The sequence below is a fragment of the Rhamphochromis longiceps genome, linkage group LG11, assembly GCF_057381845.1.
Source record: "Rhamphochromis longiceps isolate RC_006_pf linkage group LG11, R_longiceps_female_GT1.1, whole genome shotgun sequence".
Classification (NCBI taxonomy): domain Eukaryota; kingdom Metazoa; phylum Chordata; class Actinopteri; order Cichliformes; family Cichlidae; genus Rhamphochromis; species Rhamphochromis longiceps.
The window spans coordinates 18708655-18735735 of NC_140567.1; the positions used below are offsets into that span (position 1 = coordinate 18708655).

At 42.2% G+C, this 27081-nt stretch overlaps 2 protein-coding genes across 7 annotated transcripts in view; both read right to left on the bottom strand.

Moving 5' to 3' along the window:
- On the bottom strand, nucleotides 1-7013 carry LOC146658852 (dynein regulatory complex protein 9-like). 3 transcript variants are annotated; one of them, XM_085421783.1, is made up of 10 exons: nucleotides 6928-7013; nucleotides 6569-6689; nucleotides 6353-6387; nucleotides 6152-6258; nucleotides 5932-6016; nucleotides 5675-5821; nucleotides 5501-5575; nucleotides 715-846; nucleotides 544-633; nucleotides 1-176 (listed from the first exon to the last, which is right to left on the bottom strand). In XM_085421783.1, exons 1-10 carry the CDS (start codon nucleotides 6961-6963, stop codon nucleotides 66-68), a joined length of 939 nt encoding a protein of 312 aa, XP_085277909.1. In that variant the 5' UTR covers nucleotides 6964-7013; the 3' UTR covers nucleotides 1-65. The 3 variants fall into 3 exon arrangements, with proteins under 3 accessions (XP_085277909.1, XP_085277908.1, XP_085277906.1); XM_085421782.1 differs by having other exon boundaries at nucleotides 6152-6274; XM_085421780.1 differs by lacking the exon at nucleotides 6928-7013 and having other exon boundaries at nucleotides 6152-6274; nucleotides 6569-6887.
- Nucleotides 7014-7517: 504 nt separating this feature from the next.
- The window catches only part of LOC146658853 (protein spire homolog 1-like), a 37088-nt gene continuing 17524 nt past the window's right edge, over nucleotides 7518-27081 (bottom strand). Inside the window, exons 5-18 of one of the 4 annotated variants that reach the window (XM_085422604.1) lie at nucleotides 21632-21703; nucleotides 21232-21396; nucleotides 20129-20215; nucleotides 19455-19584; nucleotides 15602-15652; nucleotides 14461-14624; nucleotides 14270-14363; nucleotides 13872-14031; nucleotides 13123-13357; nucleotides 11809-11946; nucleotides 11522-11592; nucleotides 11367-11394; nucleotides 10793-11094; nucleotides 7518-10243 (exon numbers count right to left, since the gene is read on the bottom strand). In XM_085422604.1, coding sequence (XP_085278730.1) covers nucleotides 9988-10243; nucleotides 10793-11094; nucleotides 11367-11394; nucleotides 11522-11592; nucleotides 11809-11946; nucleotides 13123-13357; nucleotides 13872-14031; nucleotides 14270-14363; nucleotides 14461-14624; nucleotides 15602-15652; nucleotides 19455-19584; nucleotides 20129-20215; nucleotides 21232-21396; nucleotides 21632-21703 — 1953 coding nt within the window. In that variant the 3' untranslated portion in view covers nucleotides 7518-9987. Of the gene's footprint in view, nucleotides 10244-10792; nucleotides 11095-11366; nucleotides 11395-11521; nucleotides 11593-11808; nucleotides 11947-13122; nucleotides 13358-13871; nucleotides 14032-14269; nucleotides 14364-14460; nucleotides 14625-15601; nucleotides 15653-18794; nucleotides 18837-19454; nucleotides 19585-20128; nucleotides 20216-21231; nucleotides 21397-21631; nucleotides 21704-27081 lie in introns of all 4 variants that reach the window. The other 3 variants (XM_085422605.1, XM_085422602.1, XM_085422603.1) reach the window with 3 other exon arrangements.

Sequence of the window (27081 nt, forward strand, 5' to 3'; positions counted from 1 at the left end):
CTGCATTAGTGTTTGTTTTTATTCAGATGATCATGTCAATGACATTCGGCAGCACTATCAAAAAGTCATTTCTTCTTTTTCCTTCTTTCCTTCTTGTTCCCTTTCTTGCCTTTCTCAGCTTTTTTAAAACCGCAGAGTCCTCGGCGTACGATGCAGCCTCTCCACCAGGCCTGCAGCTGCACAGAAACAGGGATTCAGTTCAGTTGTATTTATACAGCGGCGAATCAAAACAACAGTCACCTCAAGGTGCTTTATATCGTAAGGTAGACCGTACAATAATACATACAGCAAAAACCAACAGTCATATGACCCACTATGAGCAAGCACTTTGGCAACAGTGGAAAGGGAAAACTCCCTTTTAACAGGAAGAAACCTCCAGCAGAACCAGACTCAGAGAGGGGCAGCCGTCTGCCGTGGTTGGGAATGAATATGCCGCAGTCCATGTTCATTCTGCCTGCTGAATACCCTCGTATTCCTTAGCGTTGTTCTTGAATACGAGAACAACCGAACTTAAAGAGCATGAACTGTGTTGGATACTGTTACCTTGGTGGCAGCTCTGATCCGTGCCTGCTGTTGGTACAGTTTCTCTTGCTCCTCCCTGTCCTCCATCACCATCTGCTCCATCTCCTTGAACTGAAATCAGGAAGTAATTGACATTCACTTAATAACGAACTAATTAGCATCTGCATCTGTTCAGCACCGTGAGCCGCCAACCTTCATTTTCATGTCCTCCAGCCTGTCTAAGTTCAGGTCCTTTTTGAAGCACATGTTGTGGAGCTGCTTGCTCTTCTCCTGCACCATCTGCTCTGTGTGCTTCTGCAGCTCATGCAGCAGCTGCTGCAGCTCCTGATCAGCAACAGTGCAAAGTTAGGTTCACCATATTATCAGCAATCAAATTAATGAGATAAACAGTCTTCTGGAGAATGACAAACACAAAAAGATCAGCTACTTGATAAAGATGAGCCCAAACCACAGAAACTATGAATCCATACAAGCGACAAACCAGGAAAGAGCTTTTTAGTTTTAGAGAAACTGAAAGGACACACACACACACACACACACACACACACACACACACACACACACACACACACACACACACACACACAAAAAACTGAGCACAGTGTTCAAGTTCAAGGTTCTTTATTTGTCACATGCATAGTTATACAAGTATAACACACAGTGAAATGTAGCCTGACACGCTCCTCGACATGTGCAAAAATTGGGGGGGGGTGTAGAGGAAGAACATTATATATATATATAAAACACCCAGCGCGCCCCTGCGGGCGGTTTATCCTTCAAGCTCGGGTCCTCTACCAGAGGCCTGGGAGCTTGAGGGTCCTGCGCAGTATCTTAGCTGTTCCCAGGACTGCGCTCTTCTGGACAGAGATCTCCGATGTTATTCCCGGGATCTGCCGGAGCCACTCGCCTAGCTTGGGAGTCACCGCACCTAGTGCTCCGATTACCACGGGGACCACCGTTACCTTCACCCTCCACATCCTCTCGAGCTCTTCTCTGAGCCCTTGGTATTTCTCCAGCTTCTCGTGTTCCTTCTTCCTGATATTGCTGTCATTCGGAACCGCTACATCGATCACTACGGCCATCTGCTTCTGTTTGTCTACCACCACTATGTCCGGTTGGTTAGCCACCACCATTTTGTCCGTCTGTATCTGGAAGTCCCACAGGATCTTAGCTCGGTCATTCTCCACCACCCTTGGGGGCATCTCCCATTTTGACCTCGGGACTTCTAGGTTATACTCGGCACAGATGTTCCTGTACACTATGCCGGCCACTTGGTTATGGCGTTCCATGTATGCCTTGCCTGCTAGCATCTTGCACCCTGCTGTTATGTGCTGGATTGTCTCTGGGGCATCTTTACACAGCCTGCACCTGGGGTCTTGCCTGGTGTGATAGACCCCAGCCTCTATGGATCTTGTACTCAGAGCTTGTTCTTGTGCTGCCATGATTAGTGCCTCTGTGCTGTCTTTCAGTCCAGCTTTGTCCAGCCACTGGTAGGATTTCTGGATATCAGCCACCTCCTCTATCTGCCGGTGGTACATACCGTGCAGGGGCCTGTCCTTCCATGATGGTTCCTCGTCTCCCTCCTCTTTCTTGGGTTTCTGCTGCCTGAGGTATTCACTGAGCACTCGGTCAGTTGGGGCCATCTTCCCAATGTATTCTTGGATGTTCCTTGTCTCATCCTGGACTGTGGTGCTGACACTCACCAGTCCCCGGCCCCCTTCCTTCCGCTTAGCGTACAGCCTCAGGGTGCTGGACTTGGGGTGAAACCCTCCATGCATGGTAAGGAGCTTTCTTGTCTTTATGTCAGTGGCTTCTATCTCCTCCTTTGGCCAGCCTATTACCCCAGCAGGGTACCTGATCACGGGCAGGGCGTACGTGTTGATGGCCCGGATCTTGTTCTTACCATTCAGCTGACTCCTCAGGACTTGCCTGACCCTCTGCAGGTACTTGGTGGTTGCAGCCTTTCTAGCGGCCTCTTCATGGTTCCCATTTGCCTGCGGGATCCCCAGGTACTTGTAACTGTCCTCTATGTCTGCAATGTTGCCTTCTGGTAGTTCAATCCCCTCAGTTCTGACTACCTTCCCTCTCTTTGTTACCATCCGACTACACTTCTCCAGTCCGAACGACATTCCAATGTCATTGCTGTATAGCCTGGTAGTGTGGATCAGTGAATCGATGTCTCGTTCACTCTTGGCATACAGCTATATGTATATATATATATATATATATATATATATATATATATATATATATATATATATATATATATATATATATATATATACATACATATAGTATATACACTGGGTGAATGTGCAGTAGTAGCAGCAAGCAGGTGAATTCTGTACATTAATATGAATAGACATCTGACTATTTTACAGGATAGACAATATTTAAAATTAAAGGAATTGAAATGTACATTGTGCCTTGGTTTAGTGTCTGGAAGAGTCCTGTCTCAGTCAATTATAGATGATGTGAGAGGGCGGGTGTGTGTGTTTAGGGCACGGATGGCTTGGGGATAGAAGCTCCTCTTGAGTCTCTCTGTCCTTGCCCGGAAGATGCGGAACCTTCTACCAGATTGCAGAAGTTGGAACAGTTTGCTGCCAGGATGGGACGGGTCCTTCAGTATCTGCGCTGCTCTAGTCCGGCATCTCCTGGTGTAGGTGTCCTGAAGCGGGGGGAGAGCAATCCTGCAGCAGCGTTCTGCTGTACGGATCACTCTCTGGAGAGCTTTTTGGTCCTTCACACAGCTGTTCCCAAACCACGATGTCATGTTCTGTGTAAGGATGCTCTCCACAGCGCCTGTATAGAAAATCCTGAGGATCTTTGGAGAGACCCTGAACTTCCTCAGTTGTCGTAGGTGATACAGGCGCTGCCTAGCCTTTTTGGTCTGGACCTGAATGTGGGCAGTCCATGTCAGGTCTGAGGAGATGTGGAGATACTTGAAGGACTGCACCCTCTCCACTGGCGCTCCATTGATGATGATGGGCTTGTAGTCTCTGTGCTGACCCCTTCTGAAGTCCACCACCAGCTCCTTGGTCTTGCTGACGTTCAGCTGGAGGTGGTTGTCCTGGCACCACGATGCCAGATTCTTCACTTCATCCATGTAGGCCGCCTCATCGTTGTTGGAGATGGCACCCAACACCACTGTGTCGTCAGCAAACTTCACAATGGTGTTGGAGCCATGGGTGGCCACACAGTCTGAAGTGTAGAGGGAGTAGAGCAGTGGCGAGAGGACACATCCCTGAGGGGCTCCTGTGTTGATGGTGATGCTGTTGGAGAAGCACCTGCCCACCCTCACCACCTGAGTTCTGCCAGTGAGGAAGTCCAACACCCATGCACACAGACAGCTGTTAAGTCCCAGATCCCTCAGCTTTGTGAACAGTCTGCAGGGCACTATTGTGTTAAACGCTGAACTGTAATCAACAAACAGCATTCGCACATAGTTACCCTGTTTCTTGTCCACGTGGCTGAGAGTGGTGTGTAGGACGTGGGCGATGGCATCCTCTGTGGATCTGTTGGATCTGTAGGCGAACTGCAGCGGATCTGTGGTGTCTGGGATGGAGGAGGAGATGATGTTCTTCAGCAGCCTCTCAAACACCTTCATTACTACCAAGGTCAGTGCAACTGGCCGGTAATCGTTCAGGGATGAGGGGTTGCTGTTCTTGGGCACAGGGATGATGGTGGATCTTTTGAAGCATGTGGGGACCACAGACTTCGCCAGGGACTCGTTGAAGATGTAAGTGAACACACCTGCTAGCTGGTCAGCACAGCAGCGCAGCAGACGGCCGGTGATGCCGTCTGGCCCCGCCGCTTTCCTTGTGTTCACTCTCCTCAGTGCCGCTCGGACGTCATGCTCCGCGATGCTGGTCACCGGTCTCTCGCTGATGACGTCACTGTCCTCGGTAGTCAGGCGGTAGATAGCATTAGCCGCCTGGCTAACCTCGAAACGGCCGTAGAACCGATTCAGCTCGTTGGTGAATGCAGAGTCGAATGTTGCAGTCCCTCATGTCACGTTGGAAGGTGACCCTTGCTCTTAGGTCATCGAGCTTGTTCTCCATGGATTGTACATTGGCCAGTAGGATACTGGGCAGTGGTGCGCGATGCGCCTGCTGTCTCAGTCTGTTCCTAATACCAGCGCGTTTTCCCCGGCGCTTCTTTGTTCTGTGCCTCGGATGAGCGGCCCGTCCTTTGTTGTTCTCCGCGCCGCGTAGAATCTCTGGCGGCCAGGAAGGGTCAGGATTAAAAGTGTCCAAGATTAGATGTGCAACCTTGGCACCGATGTTTACAAGTGATCCGCTGTCGTATACTATAAGACTAGAGGATTTTGGGATGTAAACCAGAGCAAAAAATAGGTAAAAAACAAGAAAAGTGGATAGTCGGAGCGGAGCGGTCAGGAAGGCATCTAGACGTGGCCGCGTGTTGGTTTAGTTAAATCTCCTGATGGCTTATGAATCAAATCACATGGCGAATTCAAGTTATTCAAGCTGCTTTAGCCTTGACACAGTTCATCTCAAAGCTGCTTTGCAACCCAACTCCGCCGCCGCGTCTCTCTGTGATAGTATTTCTGACTTTATCTATAACAAATGTCATATTTGTTGTCATCGATGCCTACCCTGTTCTGTGCTAGCGACTTCCTTGTGCTCTCCATGGATACAGATAAAATACCAGGGAAAAAATTACAGCAGATGGAAATCTTCTTTTGAATAGCGAGCGATCTCAAGTGAACTGCTCCAAAGCTAATTTAATTAATTTCAATTTAGTTTTATTTATGTAGCACCAAATCCCAACACAGTTGTCTGAAGGTGCTTTATACAGTATGGTAAAGACCCCACAATAATACAGAGAAAACCCCAACAACTACATGACCGCCCATGAGCACGCACTTGGCAAAAGTGGGAAGGAAAAACTCCTTTTTGAAGTACAGCCTCTAAGCCACACAGCTGCACAACGCTGCATATAGTATTACTTCACCAACCTCATGCTGCTTCAGCAGGAATTTCTGAGACTCCTCGTGAACTCTCACCTCCTCCTTCAACTGTTTCTTCAGCAGCTGAGACAGGATGAGCCAATGAAGGTGATTATTTAGTCATTAAACATTTGACTTTAAATCTAAAATGTAGAGCCGAGCGTGTCTTATATTTGGACCTACCTCCAGCTGCCCTTCCAGCAGTGCCTCAGCCTGACTGGTCTCACTCTGGATCTTCCTGAGCTGCAGCCCAGTGTCGTTCTCCTTAATGTTCTCTTTGCTTCTCATCTTTAACAAATGATCTTTCTTGTTTGCTTCATGGTGTATGACCTGCAGATACAGGTCCGGATGGAGACCAAGTAGTGGGATTACTGAACTCTTATTTTTTCGACCCTTACAGCTATTCATTCACAGTTGTTCCCTATGGGTCAGTTTCTTACCTGCAGTTTGAGAGTTTTCTGTTGGAGCTCCTCTTGTTGTTTCAGAAGAGTCTGTCTTCTCTTGTCCACTTGTTTCATTTCCTCCCTGAAAGGAGAGTGACTTACATTATAGATGCTGATTATTTCTCCATGTGTTTTTTCTCCTTGTCCTCTATTTAGAACACCCCCTTCTTTTTTACCACCAAGGTCAGGATTACTGGCAAATCATTCAAAGAAGAACCTTTTCATGTTCGTATCCCTTCTCCTCTGCTCGACTTCCTCCACAGCCTGCAGCAGAGAGCTAAAACACTGTTTCTCCTCCAGCTCCAAATGTAGCTTGGACATCAGCTGTGAGATGTATTCACTGCAGTGAGATGAATTATTGAGAATAAATAATGGCTTTGTTTATTTGTTTGTTTTCAGTGTGTTCTGTGCTTCTTACCAATCCCTTGTCAACTTCCTGAGCTTGGCTTTCTCCTGCACCACACACACACACACACACACACACACACACACACACACACACACACACACACACACACACACACACACACACAGTCATGTAATAACGCCCAAAACACAGTTTTTCACAACACTGCTAGATCAAAGCAGCAGGCAGCTGTTGACAGATGTTATCGTGGTAATACTGTGAAATCACCTGTGCAGGTCTTTCCCTGCGTATCCGCATTGCGAGAATATGTCCCAGTATTTCCAGCTGGTGTGAACAGTCCTCCAGTACTGCTACCAGTCTCAGACTCTGAATCCTGGATAAACACATCCTGTAGAAAATGAAGGCAGCGATGAACAGATAGATTCAAAGTTACACTCTTAAAGATGGGTTATTTTTAGCATGGCGCTGTCTAAGAGCTTGCTTGCGGAAATAAACCACAAGCTCTTTGAACCTCGGAGACATTGGCACTGGTGTCTGAAGGCTAAACGTTAGGCTCGGCGCTAGCTAACATTTCCGCTTCACGACAAAGAACGTGGCAGGGGTACCAGGCAAAAACTGTGGCTTACTTCTCTCTTTCTCGCTTTGTGAATACCAGTAACCATTTCTAACACGAAACCAGAGCCGGAGATAAAGTTCAGGCTTTATGTTACTATGGTAACAATGCCACTTTTTTCCCCTTGTAACTTTATTGACAGAGTAAAACATTTACAGACCTGTTTAACACTCCTTTTGTTAACTTCAAATGATGTATTCATTAATAAATAAAATCTAAAGGAACAACTTGTTTTTCCCCGGTCAATCAGGCATTATAAAAGATTATAACATACAAAATTATACAAAATATACACAATTCCCTTCTTCTGATTGTCTATTTACAACACCATTACTACTACTACTACTATTATTATTATTGTTGTTGTTGTGTTTTATGATTTGGTGTTTTATAGTTAAAAAGAAATTGAATTCTTTTCGTTAGTAACCCTCATGGGTATCAAATTATGATCCAGGACTGAATAAAGACTTCCTACCAACTCTATTAGACACTTGGAGACACTTGAAAAAACAAGGCATTATGTTTTTGGATACTTTAAAATAAAAGATGAATAAATAAATGATGAGGATAAATAAATGATGAGGCTGTGGTCAGCTATTGCATTACAGTTTATTGTTTATACTTGTCATTTGTTGCACTCTCTGCAGGGAGTTACAGCTTGAAGGTAATACAGACTGAAGGTACAAGCTACACTGTAGTACATGCATGATGCTGTCTGTCACACCGAGAGGTTTCTTCTGAAGACTTCGCAGCCCTCCTGTTCTTCACACATGGACAATTTCCCTCTCAGCTCTACAGCAGTCTCATTGTCAGCACTGTCATCTTTGAGGCAACACACCTGAACGTTAGAACAAACCCTTTGAAACGATGTATGTACAGTAACAGCAGACGACTGTTCAACAGATGAGAGCGATAACAAAAGGCATCTTTTAAGGCAAAATATGAAAAGACGTGGAATGCGATGAAGTGTAAAATAAACATCCGGGCTATGAGGAAGTTATATCTCTCTGCCAGTGAGACTATGAATGACAAAAAAGAAATCATAAAGGCATTGTATTAACATTAACTCTGAGTGACTGAAAGCTGGGCAGCGTGCTGTTATTTTATGTATTATGATTCATCTTTGCAAACATACAGAAACAAATCATTAACTTGATTCATGGGAAAGCAAGAGCGTTGCATCAGTTTAAGGTATGTTTTGAAAAGATGCTGTAATGGACATATTTCAGGTAAAATACTTAAAGGCAAATCTGAACCATCTGGGTCATAGTAATGTCTGAAATTATTATTATTATTATTATTGTTACAGTCCTAAAATTGTGTTTTTCCTCAGTCAGCCTCTGAGTAGGAGTGAGGGGATCGCAGGTGAACTCAACATTTGTTAGATGTTTTGATTCCCTTTAATCAAAGATACTTTGCTTGTGCTTTTGCTTCTGCCTAGAAACAGGTGATGTCATTCAAATGCTTCCATTTCCAAGTCGGTATTTAATGATAGTTGGATATTTTTGCCTATAGAAGCTCGTCAGGGTGCAAGCGTAACTTCACAACTGATCAAAACTGGTTCATCACAAAAGTAAGCTGGGATAGATTGTGGTGAGATCATAATTTTAGACTGATTGGAGAATTAATTAATGTTATAACTTGTCTTTTGAAAAAGTTCAAATCAGCTTTATTTATACCACACAAATTAACAAAAAAAGCACCTTAGAGACATCTGTGCATACCAAGTGGTGTGCAGTTTAAGAGATTTTAAAAGGCATTTACCAGTTAATGGTAGGGACTAGAAATCTCAATAACATAGCCTCAGCTGTGTTTTGACCTTTTTTCCCCCTAAAGCACCTTTGATAAGATATTTCTGAGAAAGGCAAAACTAAATAACTGGAGCACCACACTGCTGTCACTTATCCCTGATCGAAACCACCTGCACAGATCTGATCAAGTACATTTATAATATTTATTAGCATTAAACACTGATAAATGTTTTTCTTTGTTTTTCAGAGGGCTTATTTTAATCTCTATATTTTTGTTAAAATCCTTGTTTATCATATACTGGGCCTTGATGGAGCCAGATCAACTTTATTCTGATTGGCTGCCCCTCACAAACACAACGTTTGCATGAGCTTTTGACTCCGAGAGATTATTTAGACATAGGCTGGTATCAGTATTTGAAGCGTGGCAATGTTTAATATATTACAACAATCTATAGATGGCAAAATAAAAAGCATGACAGGAGTGTTTTAAAGAACTTTGATCATTGTCTAATTACACATGAATATTTCATTTTAACAGAGACTGGAGCGCTTGAGGTGGTCTTCCTCCATTAGCAAGACCACTGCATAAATCAATAACTACATCAGGTGACATATTTATTTAAGGAGTTATTATTTGGCACTATAGTCAACATAAAAGCAGGTGATATTTCTCTTTGTGTAGCAACCTTTGGAGGAAAATAAAACGGGTAATTTAGCTTGAATTCCTCAAGGAAGCATGGTTTCAAGAGCGCTGTCAATAGCAGAGAGGAGTGAGAGTCTCCCTGAGCATCATCAGCAAAAGTCTGAACTGAAAACAGAGGGTGACATTTTATCGAGTAATTATTTACTGTACATACATGTAAAAAACTAAATTATAGCCCATACAAAATGTACAGTTTTATCTTCTTTTTGATGACCGTCACTCTTCGTTTACAATACGATCGCTTTTCTGTTTTGTGCTTTTTATGTGAACGCGAGTTTAGGTGGAGCAGACCGTGGCACCATCATGGAGGAAGGAAGTCAGTCCCCTTTGCACTTTGTCTCTGTTGAGTCAAATGCCTGTGTCCACACATTAAAGGTATTTCTGATATATTGATGATATTATTAAAAAAAAAACACAAAAAAGACTGGCAGATCTACAGTACTGTCTAGAGAAGCTGATCACGATCAGGACACAGCAGCCAGAAACCTCACTATCCACCACCAAGGTTCTTACAGCCATTCAGGCAGCCTTCTCCGACTCACGTCCACTAATACAGTAAGATCATATCCAGTGTTGTGCCATTGGAGCTGGAAGCAGCCAGAAGGAGAGATACAGAGTTTCAGATTTCACTGATTGTTCGTTCAGAGGGATGGTACTCCTCCCTATCTTTAGGGGAGGACATGTAGAATGACTGTGTCTTGCGTTTTAAGCGAGCCCTCTTGGTGGCCAGTGACAGACTGTGTTTGCTGGAGGCGATTATGTCACAGATGAACTTCTTGCAGTCCACACAGACCTCCATGGTAGCCCAGTCCTCCGTCAGCTCTGGGGGAAGCTCCAGTTCTTCATGAGACTTTAAAGAGCCGTGCTTCGAAAACCTACAGAGACAGAAACAGCAGAGGAGCTCGGCTTGAACGGGAGCGAAACACAACATTGTTTTGATATATTAACAATGTGAATTAGCTTTGGTTTCAAATTATCTAAAATGTGCATTCATAGCTAACTTAATCCATGGGATATCAATTAAATGTGTTTAAAAACAAAAAAACACATGAAACAACTCATCCTGAAAAGACTTAATGAAAAGTTCAGTCATGCATGATAATACAGGTAAATGAAATCCAAACTTCATGATTGTCTTGCTGCTTTTCTGATAAGGACGCTGAATAATTTGGTAAAGTTTGACAATCAGCCAAGCAGTTTCTGATGTGGTAGTTGCAATTTTATCCACTAGATGTCAGCAACACCCAACAAATCTTCTGACTGAAGAGGACACGCTGTACCAAGCAGTAGTAGCTACAATGAACAAGGCCTTTACTTTGCATTGTGTGTGCAGTTTGTGATGACGAACACGAGATGTATGATCTCCTCCTTTTGATTGTTGCACTGCTATTTCTAGTTTGAATAGTGTTGTTCATAGCTCTTACTTAGACATAGTCTTCTGGATGCTGTGGCGCTGTGGGTTACTGGAGGACTTGTCAGTTTTAGCAGCTGCTGCTGTTGTCGCTGCCCCAGGAGCTTTTCTGGGACCTTTAGATGCTCCTTTTGCAGGTTCTTTCAAAGCGGGGGATGCAGCAGCCCCTCCTGGTTTAGATGGACCTGGGGCTCCAGCCACTGACAGTCCTTGTCCTACAGAAGCCATGGCACTTATTCTCTCCCTGGGGAGAGTGTTGGTGGAGCCAATGGAGTAGATGGGCAAGCTGGAATAAGGTTTGGATGGCAGCCGCATCTGTCAGAGATGGAAGGCATGTATGAAAGAGATAAAACTTCCTCACAATGCGTATGGAAGCACAGTAATGATGCAAAACAAGAGAGAAGAGTGTCGTCAGTTTGAATTTGGTTGATTGGGAAGCAATTAGCCAAAGATCAGTGACCACCATTTGCCACATTAGGAAGTATCTTACACTATTTACTTATTTATTTTAAAGAGGTCCACTTTATTGTCACCAGCACAAAGATGTGATACTGCAGAAGAGGACTTATTTATCCCACGTGCCTTACCTTTTTGCAGCACTGTGCGCACACAGGCCTGCAAAGAGACGATTGACAGAAGTTACAGGAGAAGGAATAAACGAAAGCAGCCATAGATCCTTAAATAATTATAAACAGAAGAGTATTAATGAAAAAGATGAAGATAATCATCTGAAATTGTTTACTTTTTGCAGAACTGGCAGGTGTAGGACCAGGTGAAGAAGGAAAACCTTTTGGCTCGACAACAGAAGCAAAGCTGCAACAGAAATATAGAGATCGCAGTAAATATAAAGAAGGTATTTGGAACCAAAAAAACATTTTTCTCAGGATAAAAGTTATACTGTTTCCCTAACCCACTTATGGTGTTATAATTTAACTGTGCTCATTTAGAAAGAGTAAGTAATCCCTGTTTATTAAAGAGAGATTACTTCTTTATAATAGAATTAGCCTAGGCAATAAAAAGATGTATTACCTTCCCCTTCTTCATGGCATTGTAGATGTCTTTGTACTGCTGGAACTTCTCCAGCTCTGCCTTCACCAGCACCTGTCTGATGTGCATCACTTCCTCCACCGTCAGAGACAGACACTCCACAGGAAAACAAAACTCCTCCTGCAGCAACAACAAGAATTATACGCACAGCAGTCAGTGGACCCAGCAGACTCAAAACACAGGACTCAGTGTTTTTCATTCAGCACACACATGCACAACTCTCCTGCACCTTTAAGAGCACTGAGAGTGGGTCCGGGCTACAATTGGGTCATAAAAATATCCTCATTGTTCAGTGAAAGAAACGGCAGCTCAGAGTAGAATCGTGATGTGGGAAAAACAGTGAACACTTTTTTCCTGCAGCAGTGCCGAGAAATAGTGTTCACAAAGCGTGCAATGATTGTCTTCAAGAACTGGCTAAAAAAAGAGAATTTCTTTTTATATTTGTTATCCAGCTGGAAGCAGCCATCAGAACATGATACACTCATAAGGGCATAAGGGATGGACATGGTCAGCAACAATACTCAGGCAGGCTGTGGCATTAAAACAATGCTCAGTTGGTCCTAAGGGGCAAAATGTGTGCCAAGAAAATATCCCCCAAACCATTACACCCTCAGCAGGCTTAAGTATTTATACAGACATTGTGGCAGCAGAAACAGAAACTCGTCAGACCATGCGCCGTTTTTCCAACCTGTTCTTCTATTGTGCAATCTTGGTGAGCCAGTGTGAATTGGGCCCTCAGTTTCCTGTTCTTAGCCCATAGGAGGGGCACCTAATGTGGTCTTGACCATGTCTACATGGAACTCAAGGAACAAAGAGAGCAATATTAAATAAGGGGAACTCCTAGATGACTGTGGTTTTATTGTAAGGGGAGGCTGTATATGTTTGTAGCCACAAGGTGTGTTTGTCTGCTACTCAGGGCATCCTCAGGGCCTTTGTAACAGTCGCACATTATGAATCCTTGATTGACTGCTGAAGGACAAGTTAACGCACCGTGGTTCTTCCCATTTCTCTCTGTTACCAGAAACACAGAGGAGAGGAAACTTCAAATTCACTTTTTAGTGTTCAGAAACATGAAAAAAAGAGATCTTTGATCCTATGTTCGTCTTTCCTGTTACTTCCTGTAAACGCTCTGACAGTTCTTTGTTAGTTCTATGTTGCTATACGTTTGAGCCACTGTGTTAGATATCCAAAGCAATGTCCTCAGCCTGCTCTAGGTGAATGATATCTAGTGAAGAATTAGGAGGATGAGCAGCTACAGTTATTATGACGGGACAGACTGATGGGAGACGGGCAAACCTCGGCCGAGTCTCTTCGAAGGATGTAAACCTTCCTGCACAGAGCAAAAAGTGTCTTCACCAACCCCAACACAAACACCTCGATAGGGTTGGAGCTCCACAAAGGGCACAGAGTAGAGGGAGAAGGGTGGAGAAGGAAGGGAATCCAGGAGTGATGTGAGATTTCGATTCCAACCTGAGCAAGAGAAGGTGGAGGTGTGTGTGTGTGTGTGTGGGAGGGAGGAAGAACAGAAAGCCTGCAATTTAACAGAGATACAGGGACTCGATGGTTCTGGTAAAAGAAGGAGGGAAGAAATCCTGAGAAAGGGGCAAACAGAAGAGAGATGACAGCATGTGTGTTTAGTTTCAATCCTTCCTCATTTCCCTACAGATCTTGATGCTCTACCTACTTATCTCGTTCTCCCTCTGCTTCTTTTGATTATTAAGTTATTTGACCACACTGGACACTGACAGCCACTGGAACAAGTCAAAACAGCAATCGATGGAATATCCTTTGAAACTAACGCATTAGTAGATTTGTTTTTGATTTCAATCTGGTCCAGTTGTGACTCTCTTCCAAAGTGTGTCGTTTGTCTTGTCTTTCTCCCCTAACCCCCCAATCAGTCGTGACAGTTGGCTGCCCCTGTAGTGTATTTAACTTATAACATAAAGCGCCCTGAGGTGACTGTTGTTGTGATTTGGCACTATATAAATAAAACTGAATTGAACTGAACTGAATCCTATTTCCAAATGTTTATTTTTAAATGATACACGAAGCTCTGACTCACCAGGGACTTGGAGCTCTGCTTGGAGGGCGGCTGAAACGGTCGGACATTTGTGGGCGTTTCCTTCTCAATAGAGTGTCTTCTCTGGGGGGTCTTACGCCTCTCTGGTTGAGGTGTAGAGGAGATGGGCAGGAACATGGGTGGAGCTGGTGTTCATAGATAGAACGTAAGAGAGAGAGAGAGAAAAAAAGAGCAAGTTTAACTACAAAGAAGCAATTGATTGGTTAATCTTTAGCTCAAGACCTACTGATTATAAATAATCTTTCAAATGAAAAGACTTTGGGAAACGTGACTGGCAAGGCTGCAAGATTAAAAGCCATCGATCACTGCCAGCAGATAGCTTAGTTAAGGAGGCAGGGGGCGTCGAAAGGCTTCCTGACTCACTTTTCTTCCCCAGCACAGATTCTGGGGAAGTGTCATCCATCAGAGATGTCGCCACGCTGGAGCTGCTCGCTGATTTGCGTCCAACAATCTCATCCTGAATGCACAGAATACACATGCACTTCAGTCGTCACTTTTTCTGCACAAAGTAAATGCATCTAGGAAAAATAAAATTCTAATACACAGAAACGCACTTCAGAGTCAGAGCTGTCCAGTTCAGCGAGGCTGGGAGCCTTCAGGAGCCGCTTTCTCTGAGGAACTGACTGAGATCCAGAGGGTTCGACTCTGGGTGATCCAGATCCGTTGGTGAGAGACAAAGAGCTGGATGTCCTCCTGCCCATACGTGGGCTGAACTCATCTGCATAGAGCCACACAGGAGAGTGTCATTCAGGCACAGCAGTTGAAACGAAACCCAAAACACATCCTCTCTGGATTCTTTGCATCCAAACAGGTTATACTTTGCATCTTTCTTTTACTATCCCATTTGTTATATGGGGGAACAGAGTTTTCAAGTTGTAGTGGGTTTCAGTGGGTGGTGAGGTGAAAGGATGCAATGAATGATGTTACAGAGGACTGAGTTTTGAGAGTCGCCGAAAGGTTAAAGAGGTTGGCGAAGGTTAAGTTTTTCCTAAGGGGAAGCATAGGAGCAGGGCGGTGTTACACGCAGAGCATGGATGCCTTCTTCATGAAATATTTAAACTGTGGACTCCTAAAAAAAAAAGCTTCTCTCCCATATCAACCCCCAGGGAACGTTTTTAGGGAAAGCTAAGTCCTTGAAACCAAATTTCCCAATTTACTAAACAGACACTCTTTACTGGCTAAAGTCTAAAAGTAGAAAAGACAACATTAAAATCAACCACCTACAATACCAAGCTGCCTGATTCTGACTAATTTCTGGGTAAAGCAAAAAGACAACCTGATGAGAGGGTTTGGAGGCAGGGAGTATGGGAAAAGCAGACAAGCGAGTGCTGCAAGAGACAGATAAAAAACACAGCTGATAGGATTGGTGGGAACCCTGAAACTCTCCTTTCTCCCTTCAGCCTCTTGTTTGTGGGAAAAGCATCCACATGAGCTCATCGTCTCAACACGAGCTCTGTTCCTGCTGCCCAGTCTTTTTATGACCAAAGATTCCTAAGAACCTACATCACCAGTTTTTCTCTATTCAGCCATCATTCTAAACCCTTTCTTTGTTTCACCCAAGTCTCAGCATTCACATATTCAAAAAGAGGAGATATTAGTTTAAAGCTGGCGGGCAGGGGGGAGACAAAACAGACAAGACCATTAGGTTAAAATGCAAACATGGCCTTCCAAACCACAGCATTGCTCATACGTTACCTATTCCAGTACGGAATAAATCCTGCGGCATACTGCGAGTTTTGCCGAAACCTAAAAGGGAGACCTCCTTTAATAAGATGGCTACAAGTAAATTGACCACTCAGTACACCTGCCGTTTATATCCAAATAAAATGGAGTGACTGAAGTAGTAAACAGATTTGTGTTTGACAGAATACTTTGGGATACTTTGTGTACGTGTACAGCTACAGGGAAATGGTCTGTTGTCTGGATTACATCATGAAACGTATAACTGCTCAATGTTAAAATACTGACCCTACAAAGGAGTCATTTTGATTCTAAAGTATTTAGTGCAAAATCTGATATTAAATGTTTTTATTTTGTCTATAAAATGATTTAAAATAGACATGGTTTTTAACATATTATCTGTCTTTGTGTGGGTTAGAAGAAGTTTAGTATCAGTCTCATGTTGCCTGGCTAAGTCAAGATGGTTCAGCTTAGTTCAGCATAAAGACCACAGCTTTCAGTTCAGTTAAGGTTTCATTTGATTTTTTTATGTCTAATGTTTAAGCATCTTAGCCATGCTTCAGATCAACGACATGACCAGGGTGTAGCCCAGCTCTCGCTGTATGGTAGATGGAATAGGCTCCAGAGAGAGAGAACTCCAGTGATCGACTGGTCCCCTACTAGCAGGCACTCAGAGATAGAGGGGTAAAAGACCTTCCTTTTAACAAGAAGTGACCTCCAGCAGAACCAGGCTCGGGGAGGGGCAGCACATCTGCTGTGTAGTTTTGCAGTAAATAGAACAAACACTTGCATTGCATACCATGCAAGAGTTCTGATTTGAGAGTTTGGTTTGTTTGGGATCATTGTCATGCTGTCAGCCAATTTCTAGCTGGTATTGGATGGTGGATCAAAAATTTGTGGTGTTTTTCTTTGTAATTCCATCAATTTTAACAAGATTTTAAAAACACTGTCTGGAATGCAGCACAAAACCATGACAGAGCCTCCAACGTGTTTTACAGATAACTATGAACACTCGCGGTTTTACGTCCCTCCTCCTGAAAATGTCAGATTTTCAAGTTTCATTCATCAGACTTATTTCTACTGATTTTAAGTCCAGTCCTTGTATAATTTGGCAAACCTACCTGCCATTTCTCCCAGTTTCCCTTCTTTAAGAATGGTTTCTTAACAGCTACCCTCTGTGTCAGGTCTTTGCCAGCGTTATGTAATTTATTCTAGCGTTATGTAATTTGAAACATCACTCCCATTACGGATCGATTAAGTTGACATTTTCCTTTCAATTTTTTGTAGGGGACCCCAGGGAGCCAATCAAATTACCCAAGTCACACCCTTGTTGCTAATCTAATCACCTGCTGACTCTAGCATTAAACAGAAGCACAGAGAGAGTGGCATCAACCTTCTCAACTAATGCACAACTACAACAAAATACTTAATGTCACATTTTAATGACAATTTAATTAGAACCAAGCAGCACCGCCTGCTCACGTTGCCTTTAAAACAATAAGCTATCACGAAGCCCCAACGCTGCGCGCAGCGACATGATACCTCACTGAGACTTGTGATCACAGCATTTAATCTCATGAAATCTATTTCCCCTTAGCCATACTCATTAATTTGTCAGCGGGAATGTAAAATCCCCACAAAGTACAGAGTTATCAATATGGTCACATCATATGGGAATGAGTGATTATACAGGGAAGGTTTTACACAGGTCAACAGACAACACAAATGAGGGAGCTGTTTTGAGAGACACTGGCTTCAGTAGGAGAGAAAGTGGAGCACAGGATTATTCTAAATTGGCCACCTGAGCACTATTCCCTCATCGCAATCACAACACTATCTCCAAATTTGGAGACAGTGTTGGGCATGTTCCACTGCTGGTAGCCTGTAGCTCGTCATCTTAGACTATATATTTTACTATGCTGTGCAGAGCATGAGGCTGCGCACCGGTCCACCTGCGCACTGGCTCGATTCTGCAAAGTCACTGCTGCACACGAAAGACTCTTTTGTATAGATTCTTGGAGACGTTGACGGTGTCACGTATGCTTTTGGCTGTTCCTTGCCAACCCTTGATTAGATAGCTGGCAGCTCATTTCTACTGAAGTTTCACATTATAGAGGAACCTTTAAGAAACTAAGTGCTTGGAAAAGGTGACACTTTTCCCAAGAAGCAACAGCAGGAATATTTTTCAGGAGGTACAGGAATTTCATGAAGACTGACTAGAATAAACTGTTTCCTCAAGGCTGCAATCATTTTAACAGCCAACAGTATTTTTTTTAAAAAAAGAAGAAGATGTTGTTTGTATAGAAAGCAGTGATGTAATTTTACCATCCTTCCTTCAGAACGCTACATGCAAAAAAAAAACAAAACAGCAACATTGTGAATAAAATTCTTCTTGTTTTGTAGCACCTCTAAACACTTTAAATATCTCAGTCTGGCTGTGAGGCGATGTAATCTCTTCCAATCGAAGACATGTATTACACAAAGTAAAGATTCCTTTTATGACAAATGAAAGGCAGTGAGTTTTGAACATAAGCTCATTTTTTGCTGGTCTGTAGGATAAAGTCACATCAAATACTTTTCAAGATTTCTTTTAAATGATCTGTTCATATATTTTCTATTATTTTTTGAATTTTCTTTTGTTTTGCACACTGAAATATAAGGCAAAGTTTGAACATGAAGACCTTTTTTTTTAATATTTGAGATCACATTGAGATCAGTGTGTGCTAAAATATGAGACTTTACAGGACCGATTGTTTGTTTTCCTCATATTTTAACTAGCCAATACTCAGACAGGTTCAGGAGGTTTTTATCTTTAAAGGTTTTCGAGATTTTCATGTTCAAGCTTTGCCTCAGGTTTCAACGTGCAAAAAATTGGTCTGAACGTTCATTTGATTTCCCTGGTTTTAAGGTTAACAAGTTTAAAGCATGGCCTGTGGATGTAGTTCAGCATGCCACTCATGTCACCTCGCTCTCATCAGCATCCTCCTACTGCCCAGTGTCCCACGGGTCCATTTTTCACCTCCAAAGGAGGCAATCACCAAACGATGAAGCACAACATGAAATGTGTGTACAATATGCAGATTGATGCATTAAAAGTGTGTATCTGTGTCTGTGTGTTTGTTCGTGCTGACAGAACAGATGAGCAGCCACAACAAAGCGGGGAACAGAAAGTGATGAAAAGCCAGGTAAGCAGCGAGGGAGACTTTACCTGACGCGTCAAAACTGAAAGACATGCTAAGTGGCCGAATTACTGCAACGAGAAACGTCATGGACAGTTATTGTTTGTGATAGAGGCACATCAAGTCAAGACTTACTACTGTACATACAAGAAGTTGGTATTTAGTGAGAAAAGAATTGAAATGGCATGCTTATTGTCTTATTTCAGATCCCAAAGGTTTCATTGCTTTCATGACGAGCAATAAGAGGATTTTTGAATAAGTCAGCCAATGGGGAGACACTGCAGACAACACAGTACTGGGTTCAGTGTGTTAATAGAAGTTGCAGACACTTAGCATTATTGTGGCATACGACTTATACTCTGTTGCAAACAATATAAGCCACAAAACAATAATAGGCATTAGTTGCAACACAAATATGAACGGTTAGGCAGCAGCAGCTACAATAGCACAGAGCATAGGCACAAAGTAGGAACATATAAAAGAACAGAAACAGCTCAAAGTAATGAAGCTAGTGCACACTTCTTATGTGATTCTGAGGTGCAGGCATCAGATCCATACTTCAGCTTAAAACGTCTTAAAATTTTAGAGCGAAGTATGGTTGCATGTGTATGGGAGTGTGCACGTGAGTGTGCACTAACGGGACTAAAAGATACCAAGAGCAGGGACAATGAAGTGGGACACCTCCTTACCCAGCCTTCCTCTGCGGACCTCGTCAGGAGAGACCGGGCGAAGTTTCCGCTCTGCTTTGATCTCCTCCAGGATCCGCTCGTGCAGCGTGGGAGGAGGCTGAGTCTGTGGCTTCAGCTTCCGAGCTGACACCTAAGTAGTGTGGGTTGATGATGGGTGGCACAGAGTGAAAAAGGGAGCATACCAACACTGACACAAATGTACAGGGCTGTAGCCCGCAGGCCTGCTTCTCTTCGCCTCTTCGGGTCTACTTTGACTGATTGTTCACCTGATTGCTGAGAGATGAGAGCACTGCTGAAAAAGCAGCCTGCTAATCCTGCTGCAAGATTGATATCAGCACAGAATCCATTATTTCTCCAAATTCAGGCTGCAGTGAGACGTGAACACCCGTGTGCTTTACAGAGTCTGAATTTACAGTCGATCACATGTAGTGGAAATAGTCAAGTCTAATCATCGGGATGATTTTGGCTTTAGCAACAGCAAATCAACCTATAAACCATCTCCTGACATGAGAGTCACAGTGTTTCCCACAAATAACACCAGGTTAGAAGCAGGAAATGTCTTTGTTAAAAATCCTTATTTTTTCAGAGTGTTTACTAATTTGCAAATGTGTAGAGGGATTATGGGTTTAATCTCAGTTTTAATGTTTAAATCAATCAGATTTGTTAGTACTCACAGGATTGAGAGGGGGTCTGGACCTGATGAACTCCAGGATGACTTCATGAGCACTTTTCTTTAATCTTGGTGGGATGTCTCCATTGACCTGAAGCAAAGGAACAATTGGTCTGCTTATATTAGCTCAGACAAACGCTGCTTCTTTCAGGAGGTCATTTACTAGATGGAGAACATGATGGATGGAAAAATTAAATAATCCAAACTCAAATAATAAAAAAAACACAATATCAAAAAAAGTATATATGGACATTTTTAAATTTTCTGTTGCAAGACAACCAAACCCAAGACCACATACATAAGGCTGAGATTGATGATTATTTTTAATTATCATCAAGGCTGTCAAATTTTCCAGCGTTGTTCTCAGAGCCCAAGACGTTAAATCATGCTTGGGTCATCTGACAGTCAAAAAACTAGTAATATTCAATAATGGTTCTAATATAAAAGCAGCAACTCCTCACTGCTAAATAGAAAGACTTTAATCAGCGATCACAATAGTTACAAAATATTATTTGAAGTTTTCAGTTTTGCTATGAATAATGCCAAATGGAAGAGTAAAGTCATGCATATGCAAGTTTACACCAAAGCAACCCGTTATGGTACCGTTTTCTGGAGTATTTCATTAAATGATTTGAACTGTGGTGGTGTGTTTTCTAGATGTGGACTTACACAACAACTTCAGGTATCACACTGAAGCCTTAAAAGACTAAAAACAAAAGTCAACAGTATACTAAAAAAGTGATTATTTGCCCTCGTAAACATGAAGCCATGTTTGAGTAAAATGCAGCTGAAATATATAAAATCAAAGGTTTATTTATTTAAATCATTAAGGAAAATATGTTTGGTATAAAAAGAATCTAAAACAATCAAGTGAAATTTCCATTGACTAGATGCCATTAAATGTAACATAGCATTTTATGAGTGTATGCAGTCATCATTTCATCACATTAGTGAAAGTCACAGTTATACAGTATCCAATAATAATCAATGCAACCTTATGATTTTCATGAAGCAAGCGTTTCCCTGCTGGATCAAAACAACAGTGCAGCACTGAGTGCAGCATTCGAGTAATATTTTCAAAGCTGCAACACGTGTTTTGACACTGACCATGACTTTACGTAGTTTGTAGCGTTTGGACCTGATGTCATCCATGAGCATCTCATAGGGAGTGAGCTGGTACTCAATAGGCAGAGGGTTGTACTGACGCTCCTGCACCTTCTTCAGCTTGACTCCTTCACGCAGGTCCCTCATCACCTGAACCCAGAATCGAGCCTGAGAGGAGAAGAACTAGTGAAAGAGGAACCCAGTGTAGAAAAGAGAGGCTAGCCTCTGCTTGCACACAGAACAGGGAAACAGGGCGCCATCATCATGTGCAGTGGCCATATCAATCTCAGCATGGTTCCTGAGAAGTTCTTTGATTACTGTGTGTTTACCGTGATATATGAATTCATGGAGATATCTTCACGTGAACATTTGAGGCTACAGCCAAAGGTTGAACATTGCATACCCAGTCAGCATTCTGTAACTCGTTCAGGTCTCGGCCAGGCTCCTCTGATGACTCCTCCATCTTACGGAGGTTCTGGTGAAAAAGAACAAGATCAAATATAAAAAGTGCTGTTTTGGTAAATAACAAGACATGTTCCCATATGTAAGCTGTTAAGTGGCTTCACTCAAATAGCTTTGAATTCACAGCTACACAAATCTTTATTTCTCTCATGCTGCCTGTTATGCAGCTCCTGATGTTAGTCTCTGGCTTCAAACACTCACTATTAGTTCCAGACTTTTAAAGATCCCCCTCTGTAAAATCATAGTTTTCTTACTGGAAAGTTTCACAGAAACTCAAGCTGTAAGAACTGTAAGCTTAATGCATATCTTTATTATTATTATTATTGGAAAATAATAATAATTTAAGACATTATAATTTAATAATTTAATAATTTGAGACATTATGACAAGAAGTATGAAGTATGGAAGCAAGTCCCCTTTAATGCTCCCCTTTAACTTTTATATTAACAGGATGAGACCATAACAAGCTTGTAAAAAGCAGTAGACAGACTGAAAATGTGTTTCCTCTGGTTAATCTTTGCAGTGATGCTGTCCTGATCATGTCACCGGAGGGGAAAGTTTGGTAAGACAATCACGGGAGTTTGCCCAGCTGACTGCCGAGTTAAAACCTCAGGCCACAGGGGAAATTAGAATTCACCATCATCCTACGGGGGCACAGCTGTGTTGACTGACTGCTTACATAATATCACTCGCAACAGGCTTTTTGGTGCATCACAAGTCAATATGTCTACAGTGCGTACAGTACTCCAATCAAAAGATAACAAGATGGTCCCTGATGCTTTATGATAGCCCATCAAAATAAATAACTGATAATCTAGCCAGTGAAGAGCATAACAACAGCTTAGTTCAACTGCTGTAAAACACCATTATCTCATTTGGATGGACAGCAAAACTCCAGATCAGATCAAAGCAACATATTTTCCATTCCACTTGAGCAGCTTCTTCCACGTGTTCTGCATTACTTAAATCATGAAAAGTAATCCACAATGTGAACGAAACCTTTTTGCTGCTAAAGGGGCCACAAAATAAAATATTTAGGGCATTTGCCAACTGCATGTAAAACCTTAGTAATTCTGCCTTCTGTTGAGATTATTCATTCATTTTCTCTCTTAACAGCTGACAAGAAGCACGCAACCCTGAGCAAATAGGAGCACAAGTTGTCTGTGAATCACCACTAATTCAGTTGCTGTTCAGCAGCAGGAGGCATGTCTGTGGATAGATAAAGGGGCTTTATTTGGCAGCGATGTCTGGTAGCAGTGGTTGGATGAAGATGGACTTTTCTGAAATGTGTTTAACAAAGAACACCAAAACACACAAACAGGACAATGGGTTTGAAAGGAATTTAGGCACATTTGGTTCTTTACAGAATAATTACTGAGAGTCTACAGTTAGGTAGCAGGTATACGAGTCTGTACACGGACTAAACGCTGATTGATGTGTTTAGATTAAATAGGGATGAATCTATATGTCATTAGGGGAAATGGCAGATGCCGCTCATTTTATGCTGCTGCTTCTTATATCAGCTTACTATTAATTCTTAGGGCCAAATTTCTTTAACGGGCCAAAATAGCTAAAATAGCATCATTTTTACTTAATCACAGTTAATTTCACCATCAAGCACAAACAAAATAAGACATGCTTTTGTTTTGGTGCTAAAAGTTTGAGCAATAAACAGTAAAGTGCATATTGCAAATGTATCCATCATTTTTGCCTTAAGAAAGAAAATCCTGAAAAAACATTTGCAACAGCTTCAGCACAAAAATCTGTGAGTTCCCATCTTTTACATGCAAACTTGTCACTGTGCTCTCTTTGTAAGTACTGATAGTATTTTTTTTTTTTAATGCAACACATTATTAAATCTGCCCCTTATTGACTTCCTCTGTTGCATTTGCTGAATAGCCTAGATTGTATTCCTGCACAGTTGGCTATCCTATTCTATTTTTCTTGCCTCAAAGGACACTAGTAAGCAGTGTTGCCAACTCCTCAGTAAGGAAAATCGCTATTGGCTGTCCTAACAGTCGCTAGAAGTCGCTAAATGACATCATCGCCTAATTTGCATAATTGGTCATGCTAATGTAATTGCAACCTACGCTGTTGGAGAGAGAAATAACATCGTGAAAGAGAGATAAAGTCAGTAAAAAACGTCTTAAATCCATTTATAATTTATATCTTTTAGTAATTATTGTTTTTTAATGTCACAATTCCAACCCTGCTGCTTTATCCGGGCTTGGACCGGCAAAAGTGACCCGAAATAGGCACTCTGGTGGAGTTACTTTGTGTGTGTGTGTGTGTGTGTGTGTTTATAAATATTTTAAAACCTTGTGGTCCACAAAACAACTGAACAGTAAAAGAACTGACTGCATTACAGTCAGTTCTTTTACTGTTCGTTCCTGCGCGATTCATTTGCAGTTTGGACGCATAGGTTTGAACGTCTCCTGCCCTGATAGCAGCTGGGGGAGGACTATCCTCCACCTGTGAGCGCTTTGGCATGGGCAAGGTGCCCATGGCAGCACCCGCTGCTTATTGAGAGTAAGAGCGATACGCGTTTTCACGTCAAAAAGTCATAAATAAGGCTCCAATAACACCAGAAGAAGTCGCCAGATTTGTCGCTAGTCGCTTTTTAGGAAAAAAAAGTCGCCCAAGGGGGTCTGAAAACTCGCTAAATATAGCGACAAAGTCGCTAAGTTGGCAACACTGCTAGTAAGGAATGTCTTAGCAAAAAACAGTATAATGGGTATTAGACAGGAGTGTACCTTGAAGTGGCTCGCAGATTTTCACTTGCTAGTGCCTCTCACATATATATGGGGTTTGAAAATATAACTGCTACTGGAATTGTTAATCTTACTTATGGTAAATAACTGTTAATAAAATCTGTTTACCATGTTAACTTTTTTAATTTATTTGTGGTGACATTTTGATGTTTAGCATGTTATGTTTACCATCTTGCTTTAGCACTTTAGCATGCTAAGGTCTTTTGACATTGCATGAGAAGAATGGCATAGGTGGTCACAATGACAATGCTAAGGTGATGTTTAACAGGTATATTATTCATAGTTTTAACTATTTTAAATATGTGTTAGCATTACTAAACTTGTTAATTAGCACAAAACAAAAAGTAGAGCTGAGGCTGATGGAAAGCTCATTCATTAGCATTAGCATTATAGGTTCCACACATGAGTTCTGTATAAATGGTACAACATTTTATGTGGTACAAGAACCATCGCAAAGCTATACAATGGACTCTAGTTCTTTTGGCACGTAAAAAAAACTGACTACAAGAAATACGTCTGTATGCTATTGAGTTTTAACAAATGACAAACACAGCGATGGTAACAACTTCAGTTTACAATTACTGCAACCCCCAACTTTCCTCAAATTTAAGTTTCTGTCTTAGCCTGTTCCACTCTGCAATAAAACTCTCCTTTCCTCAGAGTTGCGTAACTGACCTAATCCTCCCCTGTATTCATTCAGCTGCATTACACGCAGTGAAAGGGCAGCAGCAGTAGTGCATAGCAGGAAGGAACCCTGAGGTGAGACGTACAAACACATGCACACAGCTCCTTAAGGAAACTGTTCCAACCCACAGCTGAGCTCCAAAATGCTCCCAAGGAAAACAAAGTCCACAATGACTCCTGCCTGTGATCTTAATGGTTGGGTAGAAAAATAAAATAAAAACAGAGCAACGAGACATGACTTGAAATAAAAAAATGAGTCAATAAGACATCTTTGGTAAAAGAATCACGTTGTCAACTGGCATTACATTTGCTCTCAAAGACTTTTCTTTAGAAAGATTTAGAAAGATCTGCATTGTGTCTGTGCAAACCTGCTAATCATCGATCTCTAGGGAACATTATTAGAAATCACCTGCCAGGATCCCTGCCTACAACAGGCATTACACCAACAAAATGCTGTGGAGAGAATTAATCTTCGGTGGTATGAGAACAACTTGTTAAAATATTATGGTGCAAACCATCCAGCCACTACAATAGGACTGTTTTCATGATCATGCCAGGCTGAAGGCTAGCTATGAGAACCTGAACTCAGCGCTCTTGGAAGACTGAGAGTCAGCATGTCTGCAGATTTAGTCATCTATGTCTGACATGCACAACAAACATGTCACTATTTTTTTCATGGTGGCTCACTTCAACCTGTCAGCTGGGAGGGTGTCAGTACATGGCATGTCACCCGCACACAGCACCCTTGCCTTACCAGTTTATATCAAAATTGCTACTGCAAGTGTTTTGCTCTTAATCATCACTGTCACCATAAATGTGTTGCTACTTTGTAACCTCATAGCTTGTTCTTGTATAAGGAAATCAGTAGTTTTATTTCTGTTCTCATTCTATTCCATGTATTCATGTATATGAGAATTAATGAGTGGCCCATAAAATGAAGACAATAAAATCTTCATTTTTAAAGCTGTGAGTCAGAATCATTTGTGGTTATATCACAGTATGAGTAATGTAGGTTGAGCACGCATGTATATTAATTCATTCGCTCTTTCCCCAGCCATTCCCACGGATGCCTTTCTGCATCAGCTGACTGCCTTCTGCGCTGTCACACAGTAAACAGGGCTTTCACACACATACTGTCTTCATGTCTTTGTGAGTCACATTCATGTGTATTGTAAGCTACAGTCAAGCCTAGTGATGGTGATATAACTAAAAACCATTCAGGTGGTTTATAAGAATCTTTGATACTTAAGATAAGATTTATGGTTGTTACATAAAAATTGTCTTCTCTGTCAATAGTTAGTTAGTTGTTCTCAGGGCTAGCCAAGTGGTCAGCTAAATAATTAGCTGTGAGTCATAACGTTATTATCCATCATTAAAAATTTAAGTTATGCAGATTTTCCTCCGTTTTGTCTTTTATTGCCTTTCTGACTTTTGGCTGACGGAAATTCTTGTTTAATTTGGACACAGCACAATTTGTCATGACATCAGTCATCTTAGGCAGACAGCTAGCTTCCGAGCATGAAGAAATCTGTGAGCCAGTCCATCATCAAATTAGGCTGTAACAGATGAGGCTACATAGCTGCAGAACAGCCAGGGTGCCCATGCTGACCCCTGTACACCAGCAAAAGCATCAACAATGGGCGCGAGAGCATCAGAACTGGACCACGGAGCAATCAAAGAAGGTGGTTTTGTCATGGTCCGGGTGAATACGGGGTGTTTCCACTCTGCTGGGCTCCACCTTCAGACGGAGACTCCAATCAGCTTCCACACCTGGTTCCAATCAAGTCACCTGCATATAAGACCAGCGTTCACGACAGACCCCTGCCAGATCTTCTGCTAACACATGTTAGTGCTAGGCCGCCAAGCCCTTGCGAGAACTCTGGATTACTGTTTTTTCTCCTCACCGTGTTTTCTTTCCTTTTTCGCCATAGGACCC

What these genes read in the sequence shown, in the direction of transcription:
- LOC146658852 (XM_085421783.1), bottom strand. Translation starts at nt 6,963, where the DNA reads ATGGTTACTGGTATTCACAAAGCGAGAAAGAGAGAA. An exon ending in ACAAAGCGAGAAAGAGAGAA is followed by an intron (nt 6,690 to 6,927) that starts GTAAGCCACAGT and finishes CATTTTCTACAG; the next exon opens with GATGTGTTTATCCAGGATTC. An exon ending in TGCTGGAAGGGCAGCTGGAG is followed by an intron (nt 5,576 to 5,674) that starts GTAGGTCCAAAT and finishes ATCCTGTCTCAG; the next exon opens with CTGCTGAAGAAACAGTTGAA.